The sequence below is a fragment of the Gallus gallus genome, chromosome 26 (assembly GCF_016699485.2).
Source record: "Gallus gallus isolate bGalGal1 chromosome 26, bGalGal1.mat.broiler.GRCg7b, whole genome shotgun sequence".
Taxonomy (NCBI): domain Eukaryota; kingdom Metazoa; phylum Chordata; class Aves; order Galliformes; family Phasianidae; genus Gallus; species Gallus gallus.
In genome coordinates this window covers 5,106,624-5,127,203 of record NC_052557.1, presented here as the reverse complement: position 1 = coordinate 5,127,203, position 20,580 = coordinate 5,106,624, and the positions used below count along the sequence as shown (strand labels likewise).

Below are 20,580 nucleotides of genomic sequence, written 5' to 3'. Positions count from 1 at the left end.
GTCATCTAATCTTGTTCTTCCACAGCTCAGGCAGCATCGCAGAGCGTGATAACACTTGGGTCTCCAAACAAAGTCTTAAAGTCTGTTGTATTGGTATCTCAAATTTTTATGATACTGATCTTTACCAACTTTTGCAATGTTTGGTCATCTTTGTTGACACAAGACTTGCATGCAATGAGAGGAGCATATAAAAGTGAGGAGCGGATCTGCACCAGATCAGTTCTGGTCAAAGATGGCCAAGCTCATTTTGCTTACCGGTAAGTCCTGCTTCAGAATTTACTTCTCTGCCTTTATGACAAGCACTGTGGCTCTTTCACTCTTACACCAGGTGACAGAGGAGAGGTTCTTTGGAATTCAAGATGTTGCACACTCTTTTCAAAGGAAAAAAATATAACAGTAGCTTTCAGGATGGATAGTTAGATTTTTCAGTACCACTGTGAAGATACTTTATGCATTTAAAATCAATATGGTTCATTGCTAGTTTGAAATTGGTATTTTATTTTTGAACAAAACAAAGGAAAAAAACCCACAAAATCTCAAAATTCTCAATGTGAGCTATTCGGTTTCTTTTCTATGCTTCTACATGATATTGTTCCACAAATTGTACCCGTTTCCAAATGAATGCTCAGCAGACCTGTGCTGAACAATCTATCTTCCTGCATGTTATTTAAGGAAACAAAATGATCACAAACAAATTCAATTTCACATTTTAATGGCACATGACTTCTTTACCACAGTTTTCCCTTCCCTCGAAGTGACTAGATGACCTGGGGTACAAGTTATGTTAGGTTCAGCCCAGTTCTGCCTTGCATTTCTCAGTTCAAGGACTAATCCTACATTTTTTTCTTCAAAGGTCTGGCCCTCCTGCTGAACGCCCAGATAGGTACGTGCTTTCTACCCAAAACAGCTCTACAAAACCTTTTTCAGCATCTGCATATACCTGGAATGGACTCAGTAGCTAACTCTTTTACAAGACAGGGAGGACTCAAAGGCTGCTTAGCACACAGTAGTTGTGTCTCTGAAGACAGAAGTTTAACGAAGCATGGCATGCTCAGCCTCAAGTGCAAATATGCTGCTTGCTTTCACACAAGTTTGCCCCTAGCCCCTTCCTGCTCAGCTTTAATGAAGTCTAAGTGCAGCCACTGTGTGGCTATGCAGAAAGGCTATGCTTGACCTTTCACAGGCAGGCGAAGAAAGCAGTACAGCAGACACAAAAACAATCACTGTGCCTCCTCATTCTGAGTGCCTCACTGGAGATCCATTCTGCCTCTGTTCTTCCTCACCTGGCAGCAAGAAAGACTCAGTTTAGGGAAGAGACTCAGCAGCTATAACCACCCTGATTCATCATCTACTAGGAGCATGAGGCTCCTAGGTAGACTTGTTTATGGAAACAAAAAGTGAAGGAAATAAATCAATTATGATTTTGATGAGATGTCTAACAAGCATCCAGTCCCATTTCACTTTCTCTGAACTCCTATATGCAAGAAAGTATTGCCCAATCATTTCAGATCAGATTTCACATAGGTCACAGACAGTGCTGAATAACTGAGTGGTATGAAGGATGGTTATAAGAAATAACACGGCCTCATGCAGCTAGTTACATGGACAACATGCATAAGAGTCTAACAGCACTTCAAACACATACTCTCAGTTTTCTTCTCTCTCTACTCCATCTCTATTTCTCTGCAGGTACTGCCTACGTGCTGTCATGCTATTTCACCAACTGGGCTCAATACAGGCCTGGTGTGGGAAGTTTCATGCCTGATAACATCGACCCATGCCTGTGCACTCACCTGCTATATGCCTTTGCTGGGATGTCCAACAATGAAATCACAACCATTGAATGGAACGATGTGACCCTGTACAAATCCTTCAACGGACTGAAAAATCAGTACGTACTGAGAGCATCAGCTATCATTTATTCACTTGTTCAGGACCGGCCCATTACAGAGCAGCCATTCCCTGCATGAGCGGTGGGGGTGCTGAAGAGAATGGGAGACAGTGATGGGCAGTGAAGGCTGGCTAGGCTGCCAGCACTGATCCTCTGGGGATGAAGAACATCAGGCACTATACACCCAACTTACTCCTTGGGCTTCACTCCACAACATCACAGCCTACAAATGCAGCTGCAGCAGCCACTTTCCAGAAAAGCAAAAGCACTGTGCTTCGTGTTGGTCTTTTGTCTGAAGTCAGAAGCAGCAGTACTAAACCATTCTTTGCAGTGAAACATGTTCATGTCCCTCTCTCTATAGGAATAAAAACCTGAAGACTCTGCTTTCTATCGGAGGATGGAATTTTGGGACAGACAAGTAAGTTCAAACCATTTCTTTCCCCAAAATAGAAGAGATTAAAAGAAGCACCAACCAAGTCCCAACTCCTCTGTTTCCTTAGGTTCTCCACAATGGTTTCCACTCCTGAGAACCGCCAGACCTTCATCAATTCCGTCATCAAATTCCTGCGCCGGTACCAATTTGATGGGCTGGACATTGACTGGGAATACCCTGGATCAAGGGGCAGCCCTTCTCAGGACAAAGGTCTCTTCACCGTCCTTGTTCAGGTACGACACAACAAAAGGCTTTGAACAAATCCTCTGTGGGGTCAGAGAGCTCACGCCGAGCTGTTTTGTTGGCATCCCGCAGGAAATGCTGGCCGCCTTTGAGCAGGAAGCCAAGCAGGTGAACAAGCCCCGTCTCATGATCACAGCTGCCGTTGCTGCAGGACTTTCCAACATTCAGGCTGGCTACCAGATTGCTGAGCTCGGAAAGTGAGTAGCAAACTCTCTGGTATGCTTTCTAGAACTTCCTTCAAGAGATTTCTTCCAGCACTCTTCCTGCCATTATTGGGCACAACCCGTCCTTACTGCCTGAGCAGCCCCCATGCTGTTGTACGGGGCAAGAAGGCCATGCAGGTGGTGCCTGTTTGGTGGAGAAATGGATACCTCCATGAGGGAAGGGTAACAGCAGGCGGGCTCCAGCCACTCCAAGCCATCAGAGAACATCTCTCAGTTCTCACAACTTCAGCACGATTCCCACCCTGCACTGTCCTCTGCCTCCCTCCTCTGCAGGAGGAACAAGTCTCAGCCCTTGGAAGGCTTGCTCAAAAGAAGTCTCAAAGAAACCTGATTTGGAGAAAGTGTGTGGGCACAGCCAGGGTTGTTGTGGGGTAAATGGCCAGGTCTGAAGGAACAGTTGGGTCTGGGCGATGGAACTGGCCAGGATGCAGACTCAGGAACCTTTCTCCGCAGGTACTTGGACTACTTTCACGTGATGACTTATGATTTCCATGGCTCCTGGGATACACAAACAGGGGAGAACAGCCCTCTGTACCAAGGCCCGAGTGACACTGGGGACAATATCTATTTTAATGTTGTAAGTATATTTTAGGAGCCTATGTAAGAAATGTCAGCACTGTGATCAGAGCAGTGATGATAATGCAAAAATTCACCATCCTGCCTACCAAACCTTGCACAGAGTGGAATTCTGTTTGTTTGTTTGTTTTTAAATAGGATTATGCTATGAATTACTGGAAAAGCAATGGTGCCCCAGCTGAGAAACTAGTTGTTGGATTCCCAGCCTACGGAAACACTTTCAGACTGCAAAACCCATCTAATCATGGTCTTGGTGCACCGACTTCAGGACCAGGACCTGCTGGACCTTATACACAGGAGGCTGGGACGCTGGCTTACTATGAGGTGTGTATAATATCACTTTTGTGATATTTTTTCAAATAATTTCACAGAAAGGATTCATGGAACTTTCTGAATGGCTGCTGCACACAGCATGATACTCAACAAAATCCCCCCTTTTCCTTTTCTCCCCAGATCTGCACACTACTGAATTCTGGAGGCACACAAGTTTGGGATGCTCCTCAGGATGTGCCCTATGCCTACAAAGGTAGCACTTGGGTTGGCTACGACAATATCAAGAGCTTCAACATCAAGGTACAGTACAGTGGGTGGGGAGTGCAGCTGTACTAATGACAGTGCAGGAGCCCTTCTGCAGAAGAATGACTTGGAATTAATTGGGATATCTCTCCTGGCATTACACAGGCTGACTGGCTGAAGAAAAACAACTATGGTGGTGCTATGGTTTGGGCCATCGATCTGGATGACTTCACTGGCACTTTCTGTAAACAGGGCAAATATCCCCTGATTACCACCCTGAAGAATGCTCTTGGTCTGCAAAGCAACAGTAAGTGGCAGGGCTTTCTTGAAGGGGATCCCCAGCTCACTGCTGGTGGAGAGCTTCAGAAGCCCGTGAACTTTCACTTCTAAGGCCTTGGTGGATCCTCTTATTTTTTGGAAGCCACAGCAAGAGATTGTGCTGGAAACATCCCATTACTCTAGATCCCCAAGGATGAAAGAGTAAGATTGGAACTTGCATCTAGGTCCAGATTTTTCAAAGGCCAGCTTTGAAACCAGCCAGACTTTGAGGGGGAAAAAGTTTAATAGCTCTTCTGCTGATGCCAACAGCAGAAAAGGAGAGCTGAGAAGCTGTCCACAGTAAAACAAGCCTTTTCCTGCTCTTCTTTCAGGCTGTGTGCCCTCAACTCAGCCCAGTCCTACCACCACTGCAGTTCCCTGTAGTACACATGGAAGTGGAAGTGGAAGTGAGAGCTCAGGTAGCAATACCGATAGCTCAGGTGAGAGTGGATTCTGTGCTGGCAAAGCCAATGGCATCTACGCAGATCCAACCAACAAGAGCAAGTTCTACAACTGCAATAATGGCGAAACCTTTGCGCAGTCGTGCCAGGCCGGTCTCGTCTTTGATTCCAGCTGTTCCTGCTGCAACTGGGCATGAAGTCAACACTTCTGTTACAGCAAACACACTCCTCTGATCTAATTCAATGGAATAGTAATGATAAATAAAGTGTTGTGCAAAAGTAAAAATGCATGCTGTTTTGACTCATCTTGCTTGTAATATTTTGATGCTTCCTCGTTCTCACAGTTTTTACACTTGTGCTGAGGGATGGGCCCAAATCCAGAAGGCGGACTTAATTCCAATATCACTTTTTCCAGGAATTTCTTTCTTTCTCATCATGACAGCCAGACACAGGGAAAAAGACAGGGAGCAGATGAGGCAGGAGATCACTATGCCTGAGAACACACAGTGAAGGGTCCTGACAGCATAATCTAGAGCCTGCTTTGCCAGAGACCTCTCCACCACTAAATTTCACTGTGCAAATTGTAACTCCTGTGAGTAAGAGTAAGCAGAGTGTGATCCTCGGGGCTTTTATCAAAGCCATTCCTTTTCCTGCACACTTCAGGAGCTTCTATTGCCAGTATTTCCTCCAGCACCCTTCCCCGTATCTATAGCAACTGCAGTACACACACTTCAAGAGCCTAATATGGCAGCATGTTTGCAGAGTGGCAGCCCAGAGGTGAGCTCTGTGAGGTGTGCACACCAAGGGGGGCTACCCATAGAGCGCTATGCGTCTCTAACAGCATCAGGCTTCCCCAGCAGTCTTTCCTGCGACTGGGCTGCTGTGTACCTCCTTGCCCAGGCTGGGGAAAAAAAAGTCTTTGTGGCAGCAAGAAATAGTCATTCAAAGAGCAGGCCCCTCCAGGATATCCAGGGGCAGCTGAGAGATAAGGCTCACCTCAGGAAGCAGCAGACGCCTGAGGAGTAAGAAGAGCAGCAAGTAGTCATCTCCATGTGGGTGAATCACACTGATTGCATTTCCCTCTCCTGGTTTCACAGATGTGCAGAAGCGAATTTCGTTTGGGTCATGCCAAGATCAGAAAATGCTCCCTCTCCACCATGCTCCAGAGAGGATGGGAATCCCGCTAGCAGCTGTCAGGAGAAACCCTTCCCTAAGGCCAGGCTGTTACGAGAGTCAGGGGGTAAGTTTGTTTTTTATTCTCAGAGCTTTTCTTTCACAGAAGACATGTGTTATAGGAGTAGTAGTAAGGAGTAAGTAATAAGTAACAGGTAATAAGACCATGGCCAGCCAGCCACAGTGTACTCCATGCTTGCCCTGTAAAGCCATTGTATAAATCTGCGTATATACCTAAAAAATGAATTTATCTCCTAGAAAAGTTACCTTCTACATTTACTAGTCCTGAAAGCTCCAGCTGTCCTAATACTCTAAATTAATGAGAAATTAAAGGAACCATGTCTGCTGCTCAGGTACTTCTCCTATTCCTTTGATGAGAACAATGCTTTTGCTCTGTAACCACAGGAAAGCAGCCTCAGATACTCCATTGGAACAAAACCACTGAGCACAAAAGGCTATGTGATAGGAGCCCGAACAGCCCAGCGATTCATACCAGAGCCACGGGTAAGAAAAAGATGCTTCAAAGAGGCAGCACCACAGCTTTGAAAGAATTTATAGGCTGATCCTATCATAGACTATAAGTTGTGATCACATGCTGGGCCTGCCTCTAGCTTAAAATAACGGTGGTCATAGATCTCCCCATGCATAGCTTTGTCACAAGCACTGAGGCTAGAAGTCAATCACCTTGATTGACTTCTTCTGGGAGCTCTGGAAACACTGATGCATGCTTTTGTACACACATATTCCTTTGTATCTCTCTCTCACACACACCCGGATGTAGTACTGAGGCAAAATCAGGAAGGGAGCTCACATTGTACTAACAGAGCAAGCAGTTTACTGGCCCAGCTTCTGAAGATTAACACTGTATCAGAAGAGATGTCACAGGATACACTGGGTAAATAGCAGGGAAAACAGACTTGATTTGTTTTACTCTTTTTATGCTATCAGCATAGCCAAGGCATGCATTGAACAGCAGGTCTGTAATGCCTAGCTAGTTGGCATTAAATGCTCTGATTAAGAGCATTCAGAAACGGCTTGCAGAACAAAATCTTCTGTACTGACTTTTTTCCTCTTGCAGACTGTGACTCCTGGACCAGGAACTTACCAGCCATTCTGGAATAAAGAGAGAAAACACCAGCCTAACTGTGCTCCATTTTCCTCTAAGACACCACGATTTCCTGATAAGCCTCCAAAAAAAGAACTTTTCCCTGGGTAATATAACTCATTTTCTTACTATTCTAATAACAAGCAGGAGTACTAGAGGAGAGAAACACTGAGACAGGAATGGAAGATATGTAACTGAGTTCCCAGTAATTTTGTTTTGTTTTGTTTTTTTGTTTTGTTTGTTTTTTAATCCTCAAAAGGCTCCTTTGCTTTAGTCTCCAACCTAACATGATGACTAGAAGACCATAAAATGCATTTTTCCCATAGGTCAAAGCAGGTCTGGTTAATTCTCATATTGCAAACATTGCACACCAGTTCTAGAAATGAGATATTTTGTCTCTGTTTTCTTTAGACCTGGAACTTATGATGTAGACAAGCAACTACACAAAAAGATCACTTGGCCAATGAAGTTTGGGTCTCCAGACTGGTCTTTAGTGCCAATGCCAGCAAAGAGGATGCTAAAAACGGAGGTTCAGAAGGTATGGACAGGGAAGAGGGGATGCTATTCCCAGCTTAATACCTCTCACAAAGGAAATTGGATGATTACTTAAGCACTATTTTTTGTCATCCTTTCCTCTCTGGCCTGCTGGGTGTGTAGCTGTACTAGCTTAGGGAGCGAGACACAAAGTGAGCTGCTGTCAGAAAATGCCAGTTTGCAAAATCAGCTGCAGGCCTTCAAAAACACTTTGACTAGGGAGTTTTCTCTAGAAGTAAGTTTCCATCCACAAAATGAGAGGACCAGAGCACAGACTTCTTTCTCTGCACAGCTCCGCTGGAAAAAATTCCAGTTTGAAACATTGGCTGAGAGTCAGGAAAATCACCTGGTAAACCAGCCTGCAGTTCTCAACACTACCTTGTGTCTTCCTGTGCCCTCTTTTCTTTCAGCTGATCGTGGACAGGGAATTCAGGAAGCATCAGAACCGTGTGGCCTACCTGAGTTTATATGAGAGCTGAGCAGCATGTCATGTTGGCCCTGTGCAGCGGAGCCTGCCCGTGGACACATCGGCCTGCAATACTCCGCCTCTTCAAATAAAGCCTGTTCAAAGCGGCATTTCTGGTTGCTAATTTTGATTACCTGATCTGGTGCCTGGTCTTGGTCTCTCCTGGCTCTGTGGATGTTTGGCATCACCAGGACCAGCGTTCAGCACTGCTTTCCTCAGCTCCAGGCCACTGCACAGGGGGCAGCCATCTTGGGCAGGTTGCCATGGAGACACCTCATGGTACTGCCCTCCCCAGCATGGGTTCCCCCGACACAGGGGGCTTTACCCCCATATCCAGCCCTTGATGGCATCAGAAAGGAACACAATTAACTCCTCTCCACCACTATCTGCCTTCCTTGGCTTCCTCACCACCATCTACTCAGGGTTTCCTCTTCCACTGACCTCCTTCCAGCAGAAGAATGTACTGCAGTCTGAGGAGAGCTGAGAAACATGGATCTACACATTGTATAGTACACTACACATTGTATAGTACAGCTGGACTGGGAAAAAGTGTAATGGCTTTGTGCAGTCAGCTGCATTAATCTCAGAGAGTGCAAACATCCTAGGCACGGAGTGCTGGGAATGGCCAGACCAGATGGCCATGCCTGTGCCTGACCAGCATTGTCCCTGTGCACATAAAGAGCTGCTCTCAATCTATGAGCAACCTGTGAGGCCACAAAAATAAACGTAGTGTGAAACAGAGAAGTTCTGGTGTTTGCCTTCAGGTGCTTCTGTAACGCGCAGCTCAGACTGCAGAGACTTCTATAAATATTTACAACCTGCCTGCACACGCGCTCATCAGATCTCAGGGGAAAACTAGGAACTCACAGTATTTGTACTTGAAATAACTACCAACCACAACGCAGGCTTTCGCATTTGTTGGGTCTGCTTAGCTGCATCTGTAGCAGTTTCACCTGCAGCCCAATTTTGACTATAAAAACGAGATATATTCTTCCAGTTTCCCACTTTCGGGCTTCAAGTGCTCTCGCACATGCAGTATAGCTGCTCTCAGCCTTTATTCTCAGTGCACAACCCTCCCAACCACACAAGGCAGCTTTGCAGCTGCAGCTGTCAGAATGGGATGCTGTTGCTAACTCTCAGTTGCCCCTTTTGATGAAAACTCTTCAAGGAGGGGTTGTTATTCCCTGCAGAGTTACTGTCGTAATACCTGTTTTTAATGTCTCTGCTTTCAGGCCCACCATTGCATTCATGGCTGACACTATACTTTATCTTTCTTGAGTTTCTTATAAGGAGAAAAACACATGTCAGAAAGATGTAGAACCAACTAAAAAGCACCAAGGATTCTGCAGTCTTTTTCAACCACATGTTCCACTTGTAACAGAGAAAAACCTTCTCATAAGCAGAGGTACTTTGTCCTCACTGAACACACTGTTGGAAAATTCCCAACCTTCTCAGCAATCAAACATCATTGCAAAGAAAGGAAGAGAGATGCAGCAGGAAGAATAAGACCTACGAGTTGGTGAGAACTTCACGAGACCCCAGTGAGCACACATTCAGGCTCCATTCAGGTGGTTTTTTCCACTCTTACTGAAATTTTAAGGACTCAGTCACTTTTGCTTGTAGAAGATAAAATTTCTTTTATTATGAACATAAAAGATACTATTTTCATTCCAGATCTTCCCCTATCCATAAAGGGATATTTTCATTATGAAAAACACCTAATCCAAGGTAGGAAAAAAAAAAAGAAAAAAGAGATAGTTTTTTATATACATACATATATATATATACATAATGTCTTTGTACATTTGATTTTCTGTACAACCAAGGCACCAGCAAAAGTGGCAATGGCACATGCAGGACTTTTTTTTTTTTTTTTTTTTTTTTTTGCTAAAGATGCAATTTCAGACAGGTTGGCAGGAATATTTCCATTCTTTCTGAAATAATTCCTCCTCTCTGGGTGATGTGGAAAGAGGTACCTTCACTGAACAGAAGAGAACAGCACACACATAACTCTGTTCCTTCTGACTGCAACTGGCTGTGCACTCAGGTACTGCTCTGGGAAGCAATAAGTTGACAGTCTGAAGCAGGCAGTCTTTGCTACCTCTCTCAGCACCAAATTCTCATCTAAAAGAGGTGCAGTTTTGACTACTGCTTAAAAGCAATTTTCCCTTCAGAACTGACCTGCATGAATGAGAAACTGCTGATGGGTAGTATGGACTATAGAATCCAGGTATTAATATCATGCCTGGGAGACTGTACCAAACAAGAGGAGTCTTTTGTTACGGGAATTCTGTGCATATTTTCCCTAAGTAAGGACTGAACAAAAAGTAAAGAAAAGGCCTCCAAAATTGGATAACAATTACAGCAATCCCACCAGCAGTCATTTTCACAGCTGAAATAAAAGTCCCTCTCTAAGAGAAAAAAAGGAACAACAACAACAACCAAGAAAAAAGAGCAACTTTTGTTGATAAAAGCCCATATCTGAACAAAGACAAAATTAAAAAGCGTGATCAATAGCATGGCCCTGCAGACTGTAATCAATACAGCTTTATTCCATATTCTAAGCTTTGCAGCAAGCATCTTTCAAAACAGCTGGTGGAGGCATGAACTCTCAAAGGACTTGTGCTATGTTGAAACTAACAAAAGAACTAAAAAAGAGCCGGAGGCAGCTGTTGAATTCTGCCATTGGTACTGCTAGAAAATAATCTCAGAGTAGGGTAAACACCACACTCAGCACTTTTAAGTTGGAAGTGCAGCTGCAGTCAGAAAAGTTGAGAATAAATCCCATCTTAGCTCTGTATTTACACTTCACTCTTTGATAAAAGTGTTTGCTTTTACCTGCCAACAATCAAAAGAAAGAAACCTCTGTGGGGTTTTTCTCTCTCTTAATACACGCTCCACAGATTATAAAGCCAGACAGGGTTCATTGCAGAAGTTTCTTTTCTAGCTTGTAAGGCAGCCAAAAACAAATTATGTCTTTGTGTTCTGCAGAGCAGCAAGAATCTTTGTGTCCCATGCCTCTTCAGAGAGTCAATCTCCCCAACAGTGAGAAGAAACCAAAGCAAATGAGACAATTCCCATCTGTAACCCAGTGGCTTTCACCACTTTTAAGGCAACTGACCACTGAGCATTCCCAGTTAGGAGGAAAGCAGAGGAGAAAGAGGGAGCACTGCAAACAATGATGACAGTGTAGTTTGCCAGGCAGACAAAGATCATTCCTCTGCTTCTGCCATTCAGTCGGACTGCATCTCCTGTCTTGCTCCATGCCTCCTACCCACAGCAGCAGAGGTGACTACTCATAACAGCCAGAGAAATGAGCTCCTCTTTCTTCTAGCAGCCATCTGACTACATTTCATTTCTTTCTGCGGATCTTGGGCTTTTTCACCGGCCGGAGGTAAGGATTGTCTATCATATTCTCCTCCCCATTCCGGCTGCCAGACAAGGAGGTGTTCTGCTGTAATACTGAAGCATTCTCTTTTTCAGGTCCTGAATCATCCTGGCACAGGGGGAAAAAAGAAAAGAAAAAAGAAGCATAAATAACTAAAGTTAGTCTAAATAAGGCTTAGAAGTTCAAACCACAAAACACATGGGCAAAACATAATCAACAGCCAGGATAAATAGAAGCAAACAGAAAGCTGCATTAAAGGTGAGAACTCCAGATTTTTAATATAAGTAGATCCCCTTTGAGAGCAGCATGGAATAGTGGGACAATCCTCTCTCCTCTAACACGGAAATAAAGGTTGCATTGAAAGCTTGTGATCCAACATTGGATAACCTCATTATACAACATATTTTGCAGAAAGTTAAAGAACCATGACAATGTTAGTCATTTACATCCGGTAAAATGCAACCTACTTTGCCATTTTTCACCCTCTATGCTCAGCTGCAAGGAAGACAGACTAAGAACCAGGTTTCGTTGTTTAAGAAAGTCAGGCCCTAGAGACCTTGATCTCTGAGGGTGGGCGTACCGTGCTTATATGCAAGGGCAGGTTCTCTGTGTCTGTCTGGTCGTCTTGCTCAGATGAATCTGTTTCTTCCATTTGCTGCATTTCCAGCTCAGAGGGGAGAAGAGCTGTCAGGTAGGGTACAGTGAAAGGCCTGGCAGCAATCACTAGGTTTGGGGAAAAGGATGCAGTGAGCAAGGTGGGAGATAGCTCATCAGCTCAGAGATTATGAAGCACAAAGCTAACCAGTTACTTAGAAACCAAACACTTCTGTTAGTTCTGATTTTAAACAGAACAGGCACACTCTTCTCCTGCCACACCCAGGGGTCAGGAATGAAATATGCCGTCCTTAAAAGATGGCAGACTCTAATTTCCTATGTTCTGAAGACCCTTTATGTTTCCAGCCATGGACACAGCATTATACAAACACAAAAAAATACCTTCCTGACCCTATATAAGTTCAATTGCTTCATGGGCTGAAATATTTACTTTAGTTCCCCTTAGATAACACAAGCTGTGCTCTCAGCCAAGCTTGGGAAGGTGGGAATTCTCATCACTGCTTTGCAGGCAGAGAAACACAACAACCTCCACTGTCTTGCACAGAAATGTGTGAGAAAAGAAATGACTTGTGCAGAAGTTACAGAAATTCAGACAGCACTGGGATAAGGGAATCAGAGGATCTATCAGCCAGGTTTTTAAGCCTGTTTAAAATATAAAGTCCCTCATTTCCCTCCCTTCCCATGCCTCAGAAGGCTGAACACAATGTGATCCCCCAGTGCCCACCTCCTGCAATTGCAAGAACACTAGACGTATACTCTGTTGATAACTGTCCTTTACAACACAGGCTTCCTAGATAACTCACATGGGAATGTGCTAACATCATCTTTGAAGAGACTCTGTGTCTCTCCTGTCTTAGCCATGAAGCGGGTGAGAGCTCTTTCCACGTCGCGCCTCTGAGATGCTGCCTTTTCCCGCAGGACTTGATAATCAGACACTGGCTCTCGGTATGTCTGTAGAGCAGGGAGGGCAAAACAAGTACAGTCACTAGATTCAACGAAGACGGATCAAGTTCAAAACACTACTAGGACACAGGTGCTACAGGCAAGCACTGACCTTCAACATGCACACATTTTCAAACAGCTACAGATATCAGCCGTAAAGCTAGAGCAAGTACAATATGCAAATGACAAGCATTGTGCCAAGGTAGCAGAAACAATGTTCTGGAACAGCGCTACAATAAAAATACACATGCACCTTTCCTAACATTACTGACTTCAGACAGAACCCAAACAGCACAGAAGTCTTTTTTCACTCACTGGTGTCTTGATGTAGGTGTGAGGATCTGGAAACTCGGGAAAATAGCCAGGGATGTGGGATGGATGTGGCTTGTTCTGTCCAGCTGTCAGGGCCTTGGGAGTCACAGGCTGATTTGTCACAGGAGCTATGATTAAAAAGTACTAAATTAGCCAGCATAATTCTGCCAAGTGTTAGATATCAAGAAGTGCTAGCCTATACCCATGTCTCCAAGTCCTGTGATAGTGACAGAGCACATCCACGAGCAACAGTTTCAGGTTGTGTTTGGCATCCCAAGAGGGAGCAAGGCTTACATGACCCCTCTCTCCTACATAAGGAGAACCAAAACCATCTTGAGGATTCTCATGTGCAATGAGGATGCTGAAGCGAAAGCAACAGGTTTAGCAAAGGATACCCTCCTTCACCTATTACATCGTAATTACAAGAATCCTTAACACAAACTGCATGCCCTGGAGCACTGGACTGCACTATCCATGAGAAAAGCAGCAGCTCTCTGGATGCCAGCAGATAGAAATGACAAATTATTTCCTGCACAAGAAAAGGACTTCTCACATACGGGCAGTGATGACCATCCTCTGGGAGCGCTTTGCATATGCAGGAAGCGTTTCAACATTGAACCCTGAAATAGAGAAGAAGAGGAAATAGGAATCACACCAAGAAGAAAGAAAATCATGTACTCTGTATGCATACACATTGCACCAACAACAGCGATATCGGAGCACCTGAGTGAGACCCAGAATGGTGGACATCACACAACTACTGGAAACACCAGGAACAGATTGTCATGGCAACAGAGAACACCCATTCTTCTGCAATGTATGCATCTGGAATTAGTGAGATGAGTCAGTTACTCACCCATTTCCACTAAAGTAACCACTATATCAGAGAGTGTAGGCTGTGTTCTGGCTGTATGTTCACAGTAGGACTTTGCACTCCTCCCAATTTCAGAAATATCTGGAGGAAAAAAACAACAACCATTACATACTCCTTTCAGGCAGCGACCACACATTAGTGTCAGCCTAACTCCTGAATTTTTAGCAAATCTAGTATCGTGGTCTTATGATTTCTGTAATCAGTATTCCACATCATAACATCATGTAAAGCACTGGGAGTTAAAGAGTTCTGGGGACTGCTGATTTTCTAGGTACCTGGTTCTCAGAAGAGAACTACATACCCCAAAGAACTTTGCACTCAGAGGGAAAGATAAAACTGCTTGCAAGTCACAAGACTGCTCTTTCCCATCTCCCTACCCTTCCCCCTCTTCCCCTTTCCCTTTTCCTGGGGTGTGGGTCTGTGGGTCCCCCTGCCTCGTCAGCCACAGAACTGGGCCAAACCGGCCTGTAAACCATTGAAACCTCCCCCCCACTTTTTTTTTTGGTCAGTGGGCCTGTGGGCCTGCTGCTCCCCTGTCATGGATACAGACAGACCTAGAGGTGACTCTGTGACACCTAGCAAGGAATGAAAAATAGCTCGCAGAATCTGGCATCTTACAGCCTGCACATCTCAAATTAAAGGATGGCCGAATTATGCAAACACTGATGATCAGAATCAGATGTTTTCCACAAATAAAAAAGGCACAAGCATGAAAAACTATCAAACCTAATTGTTTATCGGCGTCAGAAAACTCTGTAAGATGAGTTCCTAGGCATATCATCCAGGAAATTAAGAGCAGAGCTGCCAGACAGCCCCACTTCTACAGCCTTCACTAACCAAACGCCTGGAACTTCATTACTTCTGTTTTTTTCTGGTAGGACATCAGTATTGGGATACCTTATTGGGATTCCTAATGCCCACTGAGTAAGATAAGCACCACTGAGTTCAAACTGCTCACAATGAAAAAGTCTGTGACTCCAGCGCTGTGCTCTAACCCCCTGCCAAGGCTTCTGCTTCTGCTAACACCATTAACGTAAGATATTACAAATAAAAACAAACAGACAAACAAAAAACAACAGAGAGAGCAAAAGAAAATTTGAACAAACTTCAAGGTGATTTTGCCCTAAATCGCCACACTGATGACACTGAGCACTCACAGCTCTGTAACATCTCTGTCAGTGTTTCCACCGCAGCCTTTTCAGCGCTCTCAAAACCAGCTTCAGTGAGCAAGGAGCTGACCACCACCTGCAGAGTCCTCCTTCGGGCCAGGTAGTAGTTATCTGCCGGCGTGGTCGTGTGCTTGCTGCCCGACCTCTGTGGACACAGACCCCAAACTGAACTGGTCCTGCCCTGAGCCCCAGGCAGGCTGCCTGCATGCTACCAGCACCCATTCTGGGCTCACACGTCCTCCCCTGCACACATCACAAGTGTACATATGCAGCACTTATCTATAGACATGGTACACAGACCCACCTACACATATATACACACAGGTACAGACGTACACGTATGAAGACTGCTCTGAAAGTAATGTCTCCTATTTTACAATGTTGGCCCTTGACATCAGAGGTAGATGGTGGTATGGTAACAGAGGCTGAACCTTTCTGCCAACATTTCTGTCCAGAGAGGTTGTGGATGCCCCATCCCTGGAGGTGTTCAAGGCCAGGTTGGATGGGGCTCTGGGCAACCTGGTCTAGTAAATGGGGAGGTTGGTGGCCCTGCCATGGCAGGTTGGAGATTCATGATCCTTGAAGTCCCTTCCAACCCAGGCCATTCTGTGATTCTATGATTCTGTTACATTATATTGCCATGTGACAGATGGCAGTAGCCTGACAAAATGGTGTCTAATGGAGAAGTGTGTATGAAGCAAAGAGGTGCTACTGAATTCCTCTGTGCAAAAAAAAAATTGCACTCACTGACATCCATTGATGCGTTTTGGACGTTTCTGGAGACAGAACAGCAGACAGTGAGGCTGTGGGTGGTGCAGTAACAGTGGGTCACTTAGGCAGTATGAGTGCAGCATGAAGGCTCCTGTTCAACACTGACAAAAATAATGGTGACCATGTTGAAAAAGAGTGTTTCTAGCTGCAAACGTGCTTTATCAAATAGTATTATTGTGCTCATTGTAGCTGTTGCAGCTTCCATGGAAATAAATAGGAGCCATTACTTTTGGAGCAACCTACAAATAGAGATACTTCACATACACATATGCACACATACATACATAGACACACATACACATAAATACACAGGCATATCTATACATTTGCACACATAAACACACACGTGCATATGCATACAGACAGACATAGAGAAATCTGCATATGCACATCTACACAGTGGCAGGCAGGCAGGCAGGCAGGCAGGCAGGCAGGCAGGCAGGCAGGCAGGCAGGCAGGCAGGCAGGCAGGCAGGCAGGCAGGCAGGCAGGCAGGCAGGCAGGCAGGCAGAGACGGAGCAGTACTTTCCACCCCTCCCCGCTCCAACCCGGTCTCCCACAGGTGCACGGTCCCTTTAAACAAAGCCGTCCCGCGGCCAACCCCGCCCCGCGGCCCTCTCCGCCAATTCGAGCAGAAGAGCTTGGGCCAATCAAAGCCTGCCGCCAAGCCCCGCCCCCGCCCAGCCATCCATCCAATCAGCGCCTCCCTCTTTTCAGCTCCCCCTAAAGGCCGCTGCGGGCAGGCCGCAGTCATTTGGGCGCCACAGTCGGCGTAGGCCGCTGTCGTTCCACCCGGTCCCTGAAGGGACGCCCCCCATAACGGCCCCGCGGCCCAGTGAGGAGCTGCCGTTACCGTGCCGGAACCGCCAGGCGCTGTGTCGGCCATCTTCGAGCCATAGAGCGCTATGCGCATGTGCGAGGCGCTGGGGCCGCGCTGCGAGGCGCGCGAGGCACTCTGGGGGCTGTAGGCGGCGCGCGGGGTGTGCAGTTTCTCATCTCTCCCGGTGCGCTCAAGAGGGAGAGGGGAGAACGAGCATCAGTAATAGCATTCCCATCGCAAACCTTTGCAAGAGTGGAACAGCGATGCGCGCGGCAGCGCTCCGGGCTCTCCCGCTGACAGCAGCGCGAACCTTCAGCCGAATCTCCGCGCCGCGCCCTCACGTGCGCCGATCGCAGCCGCGGGGTCAGCGAGGGGCGCCGCTCCGCCCCGCGCTTCCGGCGCTGTGTGGGAGCTCAGCCCTCCGCGGGGCGCGACGTAAACAACCGCTTCGGCCGCGTGGAACGGGCGCTCACTGCGGGCGGAGGGCAGAACGGGAGGAGACCGGATGGCTCCGAGGGAGCTTCGTGCGGGAGTGGAGTTGCTGGTTATCAAAGGTAGGAGGCACCTAAAAGGCTGAAAGTGGGAGGGAGGGGAGGGTGAAGCTGCTGACAAAGGTGCTGTGTGGCCCCCCGAGATGGCCGTGCATGAAGGCGTTGGTGTGGCTGTGTGCGAGGACCTCCCTGCGGTCTGTCTGTGGGTGTCAAGGTCCCGCCAGGCCAGCAGGCTGTCACAGGCTTTGCTTGAGTGCTGTGTGTGGAGTGCTGAGTCCTGGGGGTCTTGGTTGCATTGGGCGGGTTACCGGGGCTGAGGAAGCCGAAGGAGGTGGAAATGGGAATGCTTCGTGTTGTAAAGCTGTAGCCTGCTGGTTAACCGCTGAGGGGTGACTGGCCTACGTTAGGGAGGGAGGGGTGTGGGAGCTGGCAGGTCTCTGCTGAAAGCAGTGCAGTGAAGCTGCTGAGTAGAGGCTCAGGCTGAGCTGGAGTTGTCTGTAGGAGTGGTAGGGGAGCTCTGGATGGCTTGATACCATGCATAGGACCCCAGGAGGGACTTATGCCTCTCAGTCTAAGCTTGCTGTGCAGTCATTTCCATTTCTTGTAGCAGATCCAGGGGATGTGTAAACATGGAAGCAAGCAGAAATGTACTTTTGCTTTGATGAGCCCTGTGTGCATGAGAATACAGGGTAAGGTAGTGTTTTCTCCTCAGAATATAACGTGTCAGCTATTGTGCTCAGAAGAAGGGAAAAAGAAAACAAAGCAACATGAGTGGTGTGGAGGTAGACACTGAAATATTTCAGGCAGAAGAGAGTGTAGGGGGGAGCCCTTTGCAGAATAAGAGGGTGAAACGTGAGTTGAAGATGCGTGCAGCTCGGGATTTGTGTGTTGTTCCCATCTGCCAGCTCTCCCACATCCTTTTGCTTCCCTGTCTGTGCAGTGGGGCTGATGGGGATACTCTTTAGCTGAGTTACCTCACTGCGATTGGAAAAGGTGCAATATAAATGCAGCAGGTGGTGGATCTTTAACTCCTGGTGAGTCCCCGTGTGTGAGGACGGTTTCCTCTTGGTCTCTTGTCTCCAGTACTCTGTAATGTCACTTCTCAGTGTGTTATTTATAGCATTTGCCTAAAAACAAACAACTCTGGGTTTAACTCCTTGCCTCCAGGTGTTTATGCGTTTATCTGTTTCATATAAAAAAATAGAAACAATCCTGTAGAATACTGACCAAGACCAATGCCCCTCTCCCACTCTGGAGACCTATCTGTTGATCTGCAGAGCCATATAGCTTCTTCCTGCCCCAGCTGACTCTCAGGTTCTTTACTATGCTTGTCTCTATCTGTATGGATAGAGGGCATCCACTGTCTTCCCAAGCAGCAGGGAGCATTTCTCTAGGAAGCAGAAAGAAGAGATGCTGAGCAGTTACTGAAAATGGAGGCACTGTGTTTCTGCTTTTAGTGCTTGTAGGGACGAGGGAGCCCTGCAGAGGCTCTCAGACCCCACAGCTGTCAGCAGCTCCCAGTGAGTTTAAGTCTTTCTGAATTGCCCAGCTCCCACCTGGATGTTGGTCTGGATTCCTGCTAAGGGTCAGATGCCTCCATCTGACCCTGACCTTCATCTTCAATGGCTGCATTACTTGGTTTATTCACATGTGGGAGCTGTTGTATAAATGAGAGTACTTCACAGCCCTGTGCTGCCTGGTTGTTTTTTGTTGGTTTTGTGTTGTTTTTTTTTCTTTTGGGAATATTTTTTTCCCATCTGAAAGTATCATAAACTTTGGAAAACAAAACTGTCTCTTTGCACACCGGGGGCTTTTGGAAAGGGGGTGGCAGGGGAAGCCCTGCAGTGAGGGATGCTGGGGGAGGCTGGTAGCTCTGGTTATAGGTGCAAAGCACTGTGTTATCTTGGACTCTAGTCCTGACTGCAGCCAACCTGCTGAATAACCATACACAAGTCTCTTTGCTCCTCTGCATGTCATTCTTCCATCAGTAAGTGTTGGCATGCCTTTTGAGATGCTGTCAGAACTGATAAATTGCACCAGCTGAAGTTAGAATACTCTTGATGGTGGTATAAGCTGGAGCCCTTAGGATTCTCCCAGAGCACTGTAGTCCCTGCTGGACTCGGTTACAAGCTGAAAATTCAGAGCCTGGCAGAATTCCCCTCAACTAAATATGTGCAGAAGTTCCTAGAATCTCAGGTGCTGTATCCCATTTTATGGCATGGGTACATCATTGTTATGCATGGCTTCCTTTTGTCTGGTGGGGTGAGAGTGGGAAAAGCTTCCATAAAGGGCTGGCTCCTTAGTGATGTCAGGGTTTCTTGCATGTCTGTGAAGCAGCAGCTGCTCACAGCCACTGGAGGAGACTGGCCAGCCGAGAGGAAAGGGGCATAGTGAAAAAAGGAGCGTTTCAGGGCCGTGCTGAAAGATGTTGCCAGGGATCCAATGTGAAAGGGAAGGAATCTGGAAGCAAGTAGAACCATGCTGGCTGTCCGTGTCCATAGGTGGAGGGTGACATCCTTATTTTGGAGCCCATGTGGAGTGGGAATCGGCATTGCTGCTGGAAACGTTTGCCAATTTATGGTGCCAGCTTCCTCTGGAGTGCTGTGAAATTGGTCAGCTGGCAGCAAAACAAGAAAATGCAGGATGGTGGGAGTCTGTGCGTCTTCCTGAGCGTGGTGTTTTTTTCCCAGAGATTGGAACACTTCCTTTTGCAACAAGAAGCACTTTTAGATTGGTTTCAAACTGAGAAAGGAAAGAAGCTCACGTGCTTTTACAGAATTTCATGCAGATTATTTCAAAGAAGATGTAGGAGGTGGGAATCCCAAGTCCTTATTGTGTCACCCCAGACAAACATTAAACCTCAGTGAGCTACAGCTGAATAGTTATTCTAATACTGACAGTCCCAGGGGGGAGAAGCTGTGAAGCCTGTTGAAATTCAGCTTTGTAAAGAATGATGGGAATGGATGACTATCCACTCTTTGATAGGGGAAGCCCAAGGCTTTGTCAGTTCTGAACTGAGCGATGCTGGTGCAGCAGAAGGGCCTGCAGGAGGCTGGTGTGGGAGCCTGGTGTTTCTGAGTAACAACTGAGATGGGCAGGTGGTAATTGCCGAGGTCGATGTGGGGGTGAACTTTTGCATGTGCTTCTGTCCCCCAACTCTGCCCCGAGCCCCTGGCACCACTGCCACCAGAGGGCACATTGTCACCATGTGCTCTTCTTACTGGCTTATGTCAGAAATCAAAATAGCTACCAGTGAATTCATTTAGACTCTCACAGCACCCAGCAGTCAGGATGTCACCAAAATCTTCCCTGTCCCCAC

The 20,580-nt window shown here is 46.5% G+C and overlaps 4 protein-coding genes across 8 annotated transcripts in view; 3 read left to right on the top strand and 1 right to left on the bottom strand.

The window, feature by feature from the left end:
* The first annotated feature begins 218 nt into the window (after positions 1 to 218).
* On the top strand, positions 219 to 4,949 carry CHIA-M31 (chitinase-M31, acidic). The gene is made up of 11 exons (XM_418051.7): positions 219 to 257; positions 854 to 883; positions 1,690 to 1,891; positions 2,253 to 2,309; positions 2,392 to 2,557; positions 2,640 to 2,764; positions 3,245 to 3,368; positions 3,506 to 3,691; positions 3,821 to 3,940; positions 4,049 to 4,190; positions 4,534 to 4,949. The coding sequence occupies exons 1-11, from the start codon at positions 233 to 235 to the stop codon at positions 4,797 to 4,799; spliced, it is 1,443 nt and encodes a 480-aa protein (XP_418051.3). The 5' UTR covers positions 219 to 232; the 3' UTR covers positions 4,800 to 4,949.
* A 331-nt stretch (positions 4,950 to 5,280) lies between these two features.
* PIFO (primary cilia formation) lies at positions 5,281 to 7,990 on the top strand. The gene is made up of 6 exons (XM_418050.8): positions 5,281 to 5,379; positions 5,700 to 5,842; positions 6,181 to 6,279; positions 6,854 to 6,987; positions 7,292 to 7,418; positions 7,825 to 7,990. Exons 1-6 carry the CDS (start codon positions 5,355 to 5,357, stop codon positions 7,891 to 7,893), a joined length of 597 nt encoding a protein of 198 aa, XP_418050.1. The 5' UTR covers positions 5,281 to 5,354; the 3' UTR covers positions 7,894 to 7,990.
* A 1,501-nt stretch (positions 7,991 to 9,491) lies between these two features.
* TAF8 (TATA-box binding protein associated factor 8) lies at positions 9,492 to 17,159 on the bottom strand. 4 transcript variants are annotated; one of them, XM_046904134.1, is made up of 9 exons: positions 17,013 to 17,159; positions 15,928 to 16,052; positions 15,169 to 15,325; positions 13,994 to 14,092; positions 13,695 to 13,757; positions 13,141 to 13,265; positions 12,687 to 12,834; positions 11,849 to 11,991; positions 9,492 to 11,376 (listed from the first exon to the last, which is right to left on the bottom strand). In XM_046904134.1, exons 2-9 carry the CDS (start codon positions 15,931 to 15,933, stop codon positions 11,233 to 11,235), a joined length of 885 nt encoding a protein of 294 aa, XP_046760090.1. In that variant the 5' UTR covers positions 15,934 to 16,052; positions 17,013 to 17,159; the 3' UTR covers positions 9,492 to 11,232. The 4 variants fall into 4 exon arrangements, with proteins under 4 accessions (XP_046760090.1, XP_015154441.2, XP_015154440.1 ...); XM_015298955.4 differs by lacking the exon at positions 17,013 to 17,159 and adding an exon at positions 16,804 to 16,865; XM_015298954.4 differs by lacking the exon at positions 15,928 to 16,052 and having other exon boundaries at positions 16,804 to 17,159.
* Positions 16,908 to 20,580, top strand: part of CCND3 (cyclin D3) — a 38,679-nt gene continuing 35,006 nt past the window's right edge. The window contains exon 1 of one of the 2 annotated variants that reach the window (XM_040652738.2): positions 16,908 to 17,324. In XM_040652738.2, coding sequence (XP_040508672.1) covers positions 17,034 to 17,324 — 291 coding nt within the window. In that variant the 5' untranslated portion in view covers positions 16,908 to 17,033. The remainder of the gene's footprint in view (positions 17,325 to 20,580) is intronic. The other variant, XM_015298953.4, reaches the window with a different exon arrangement.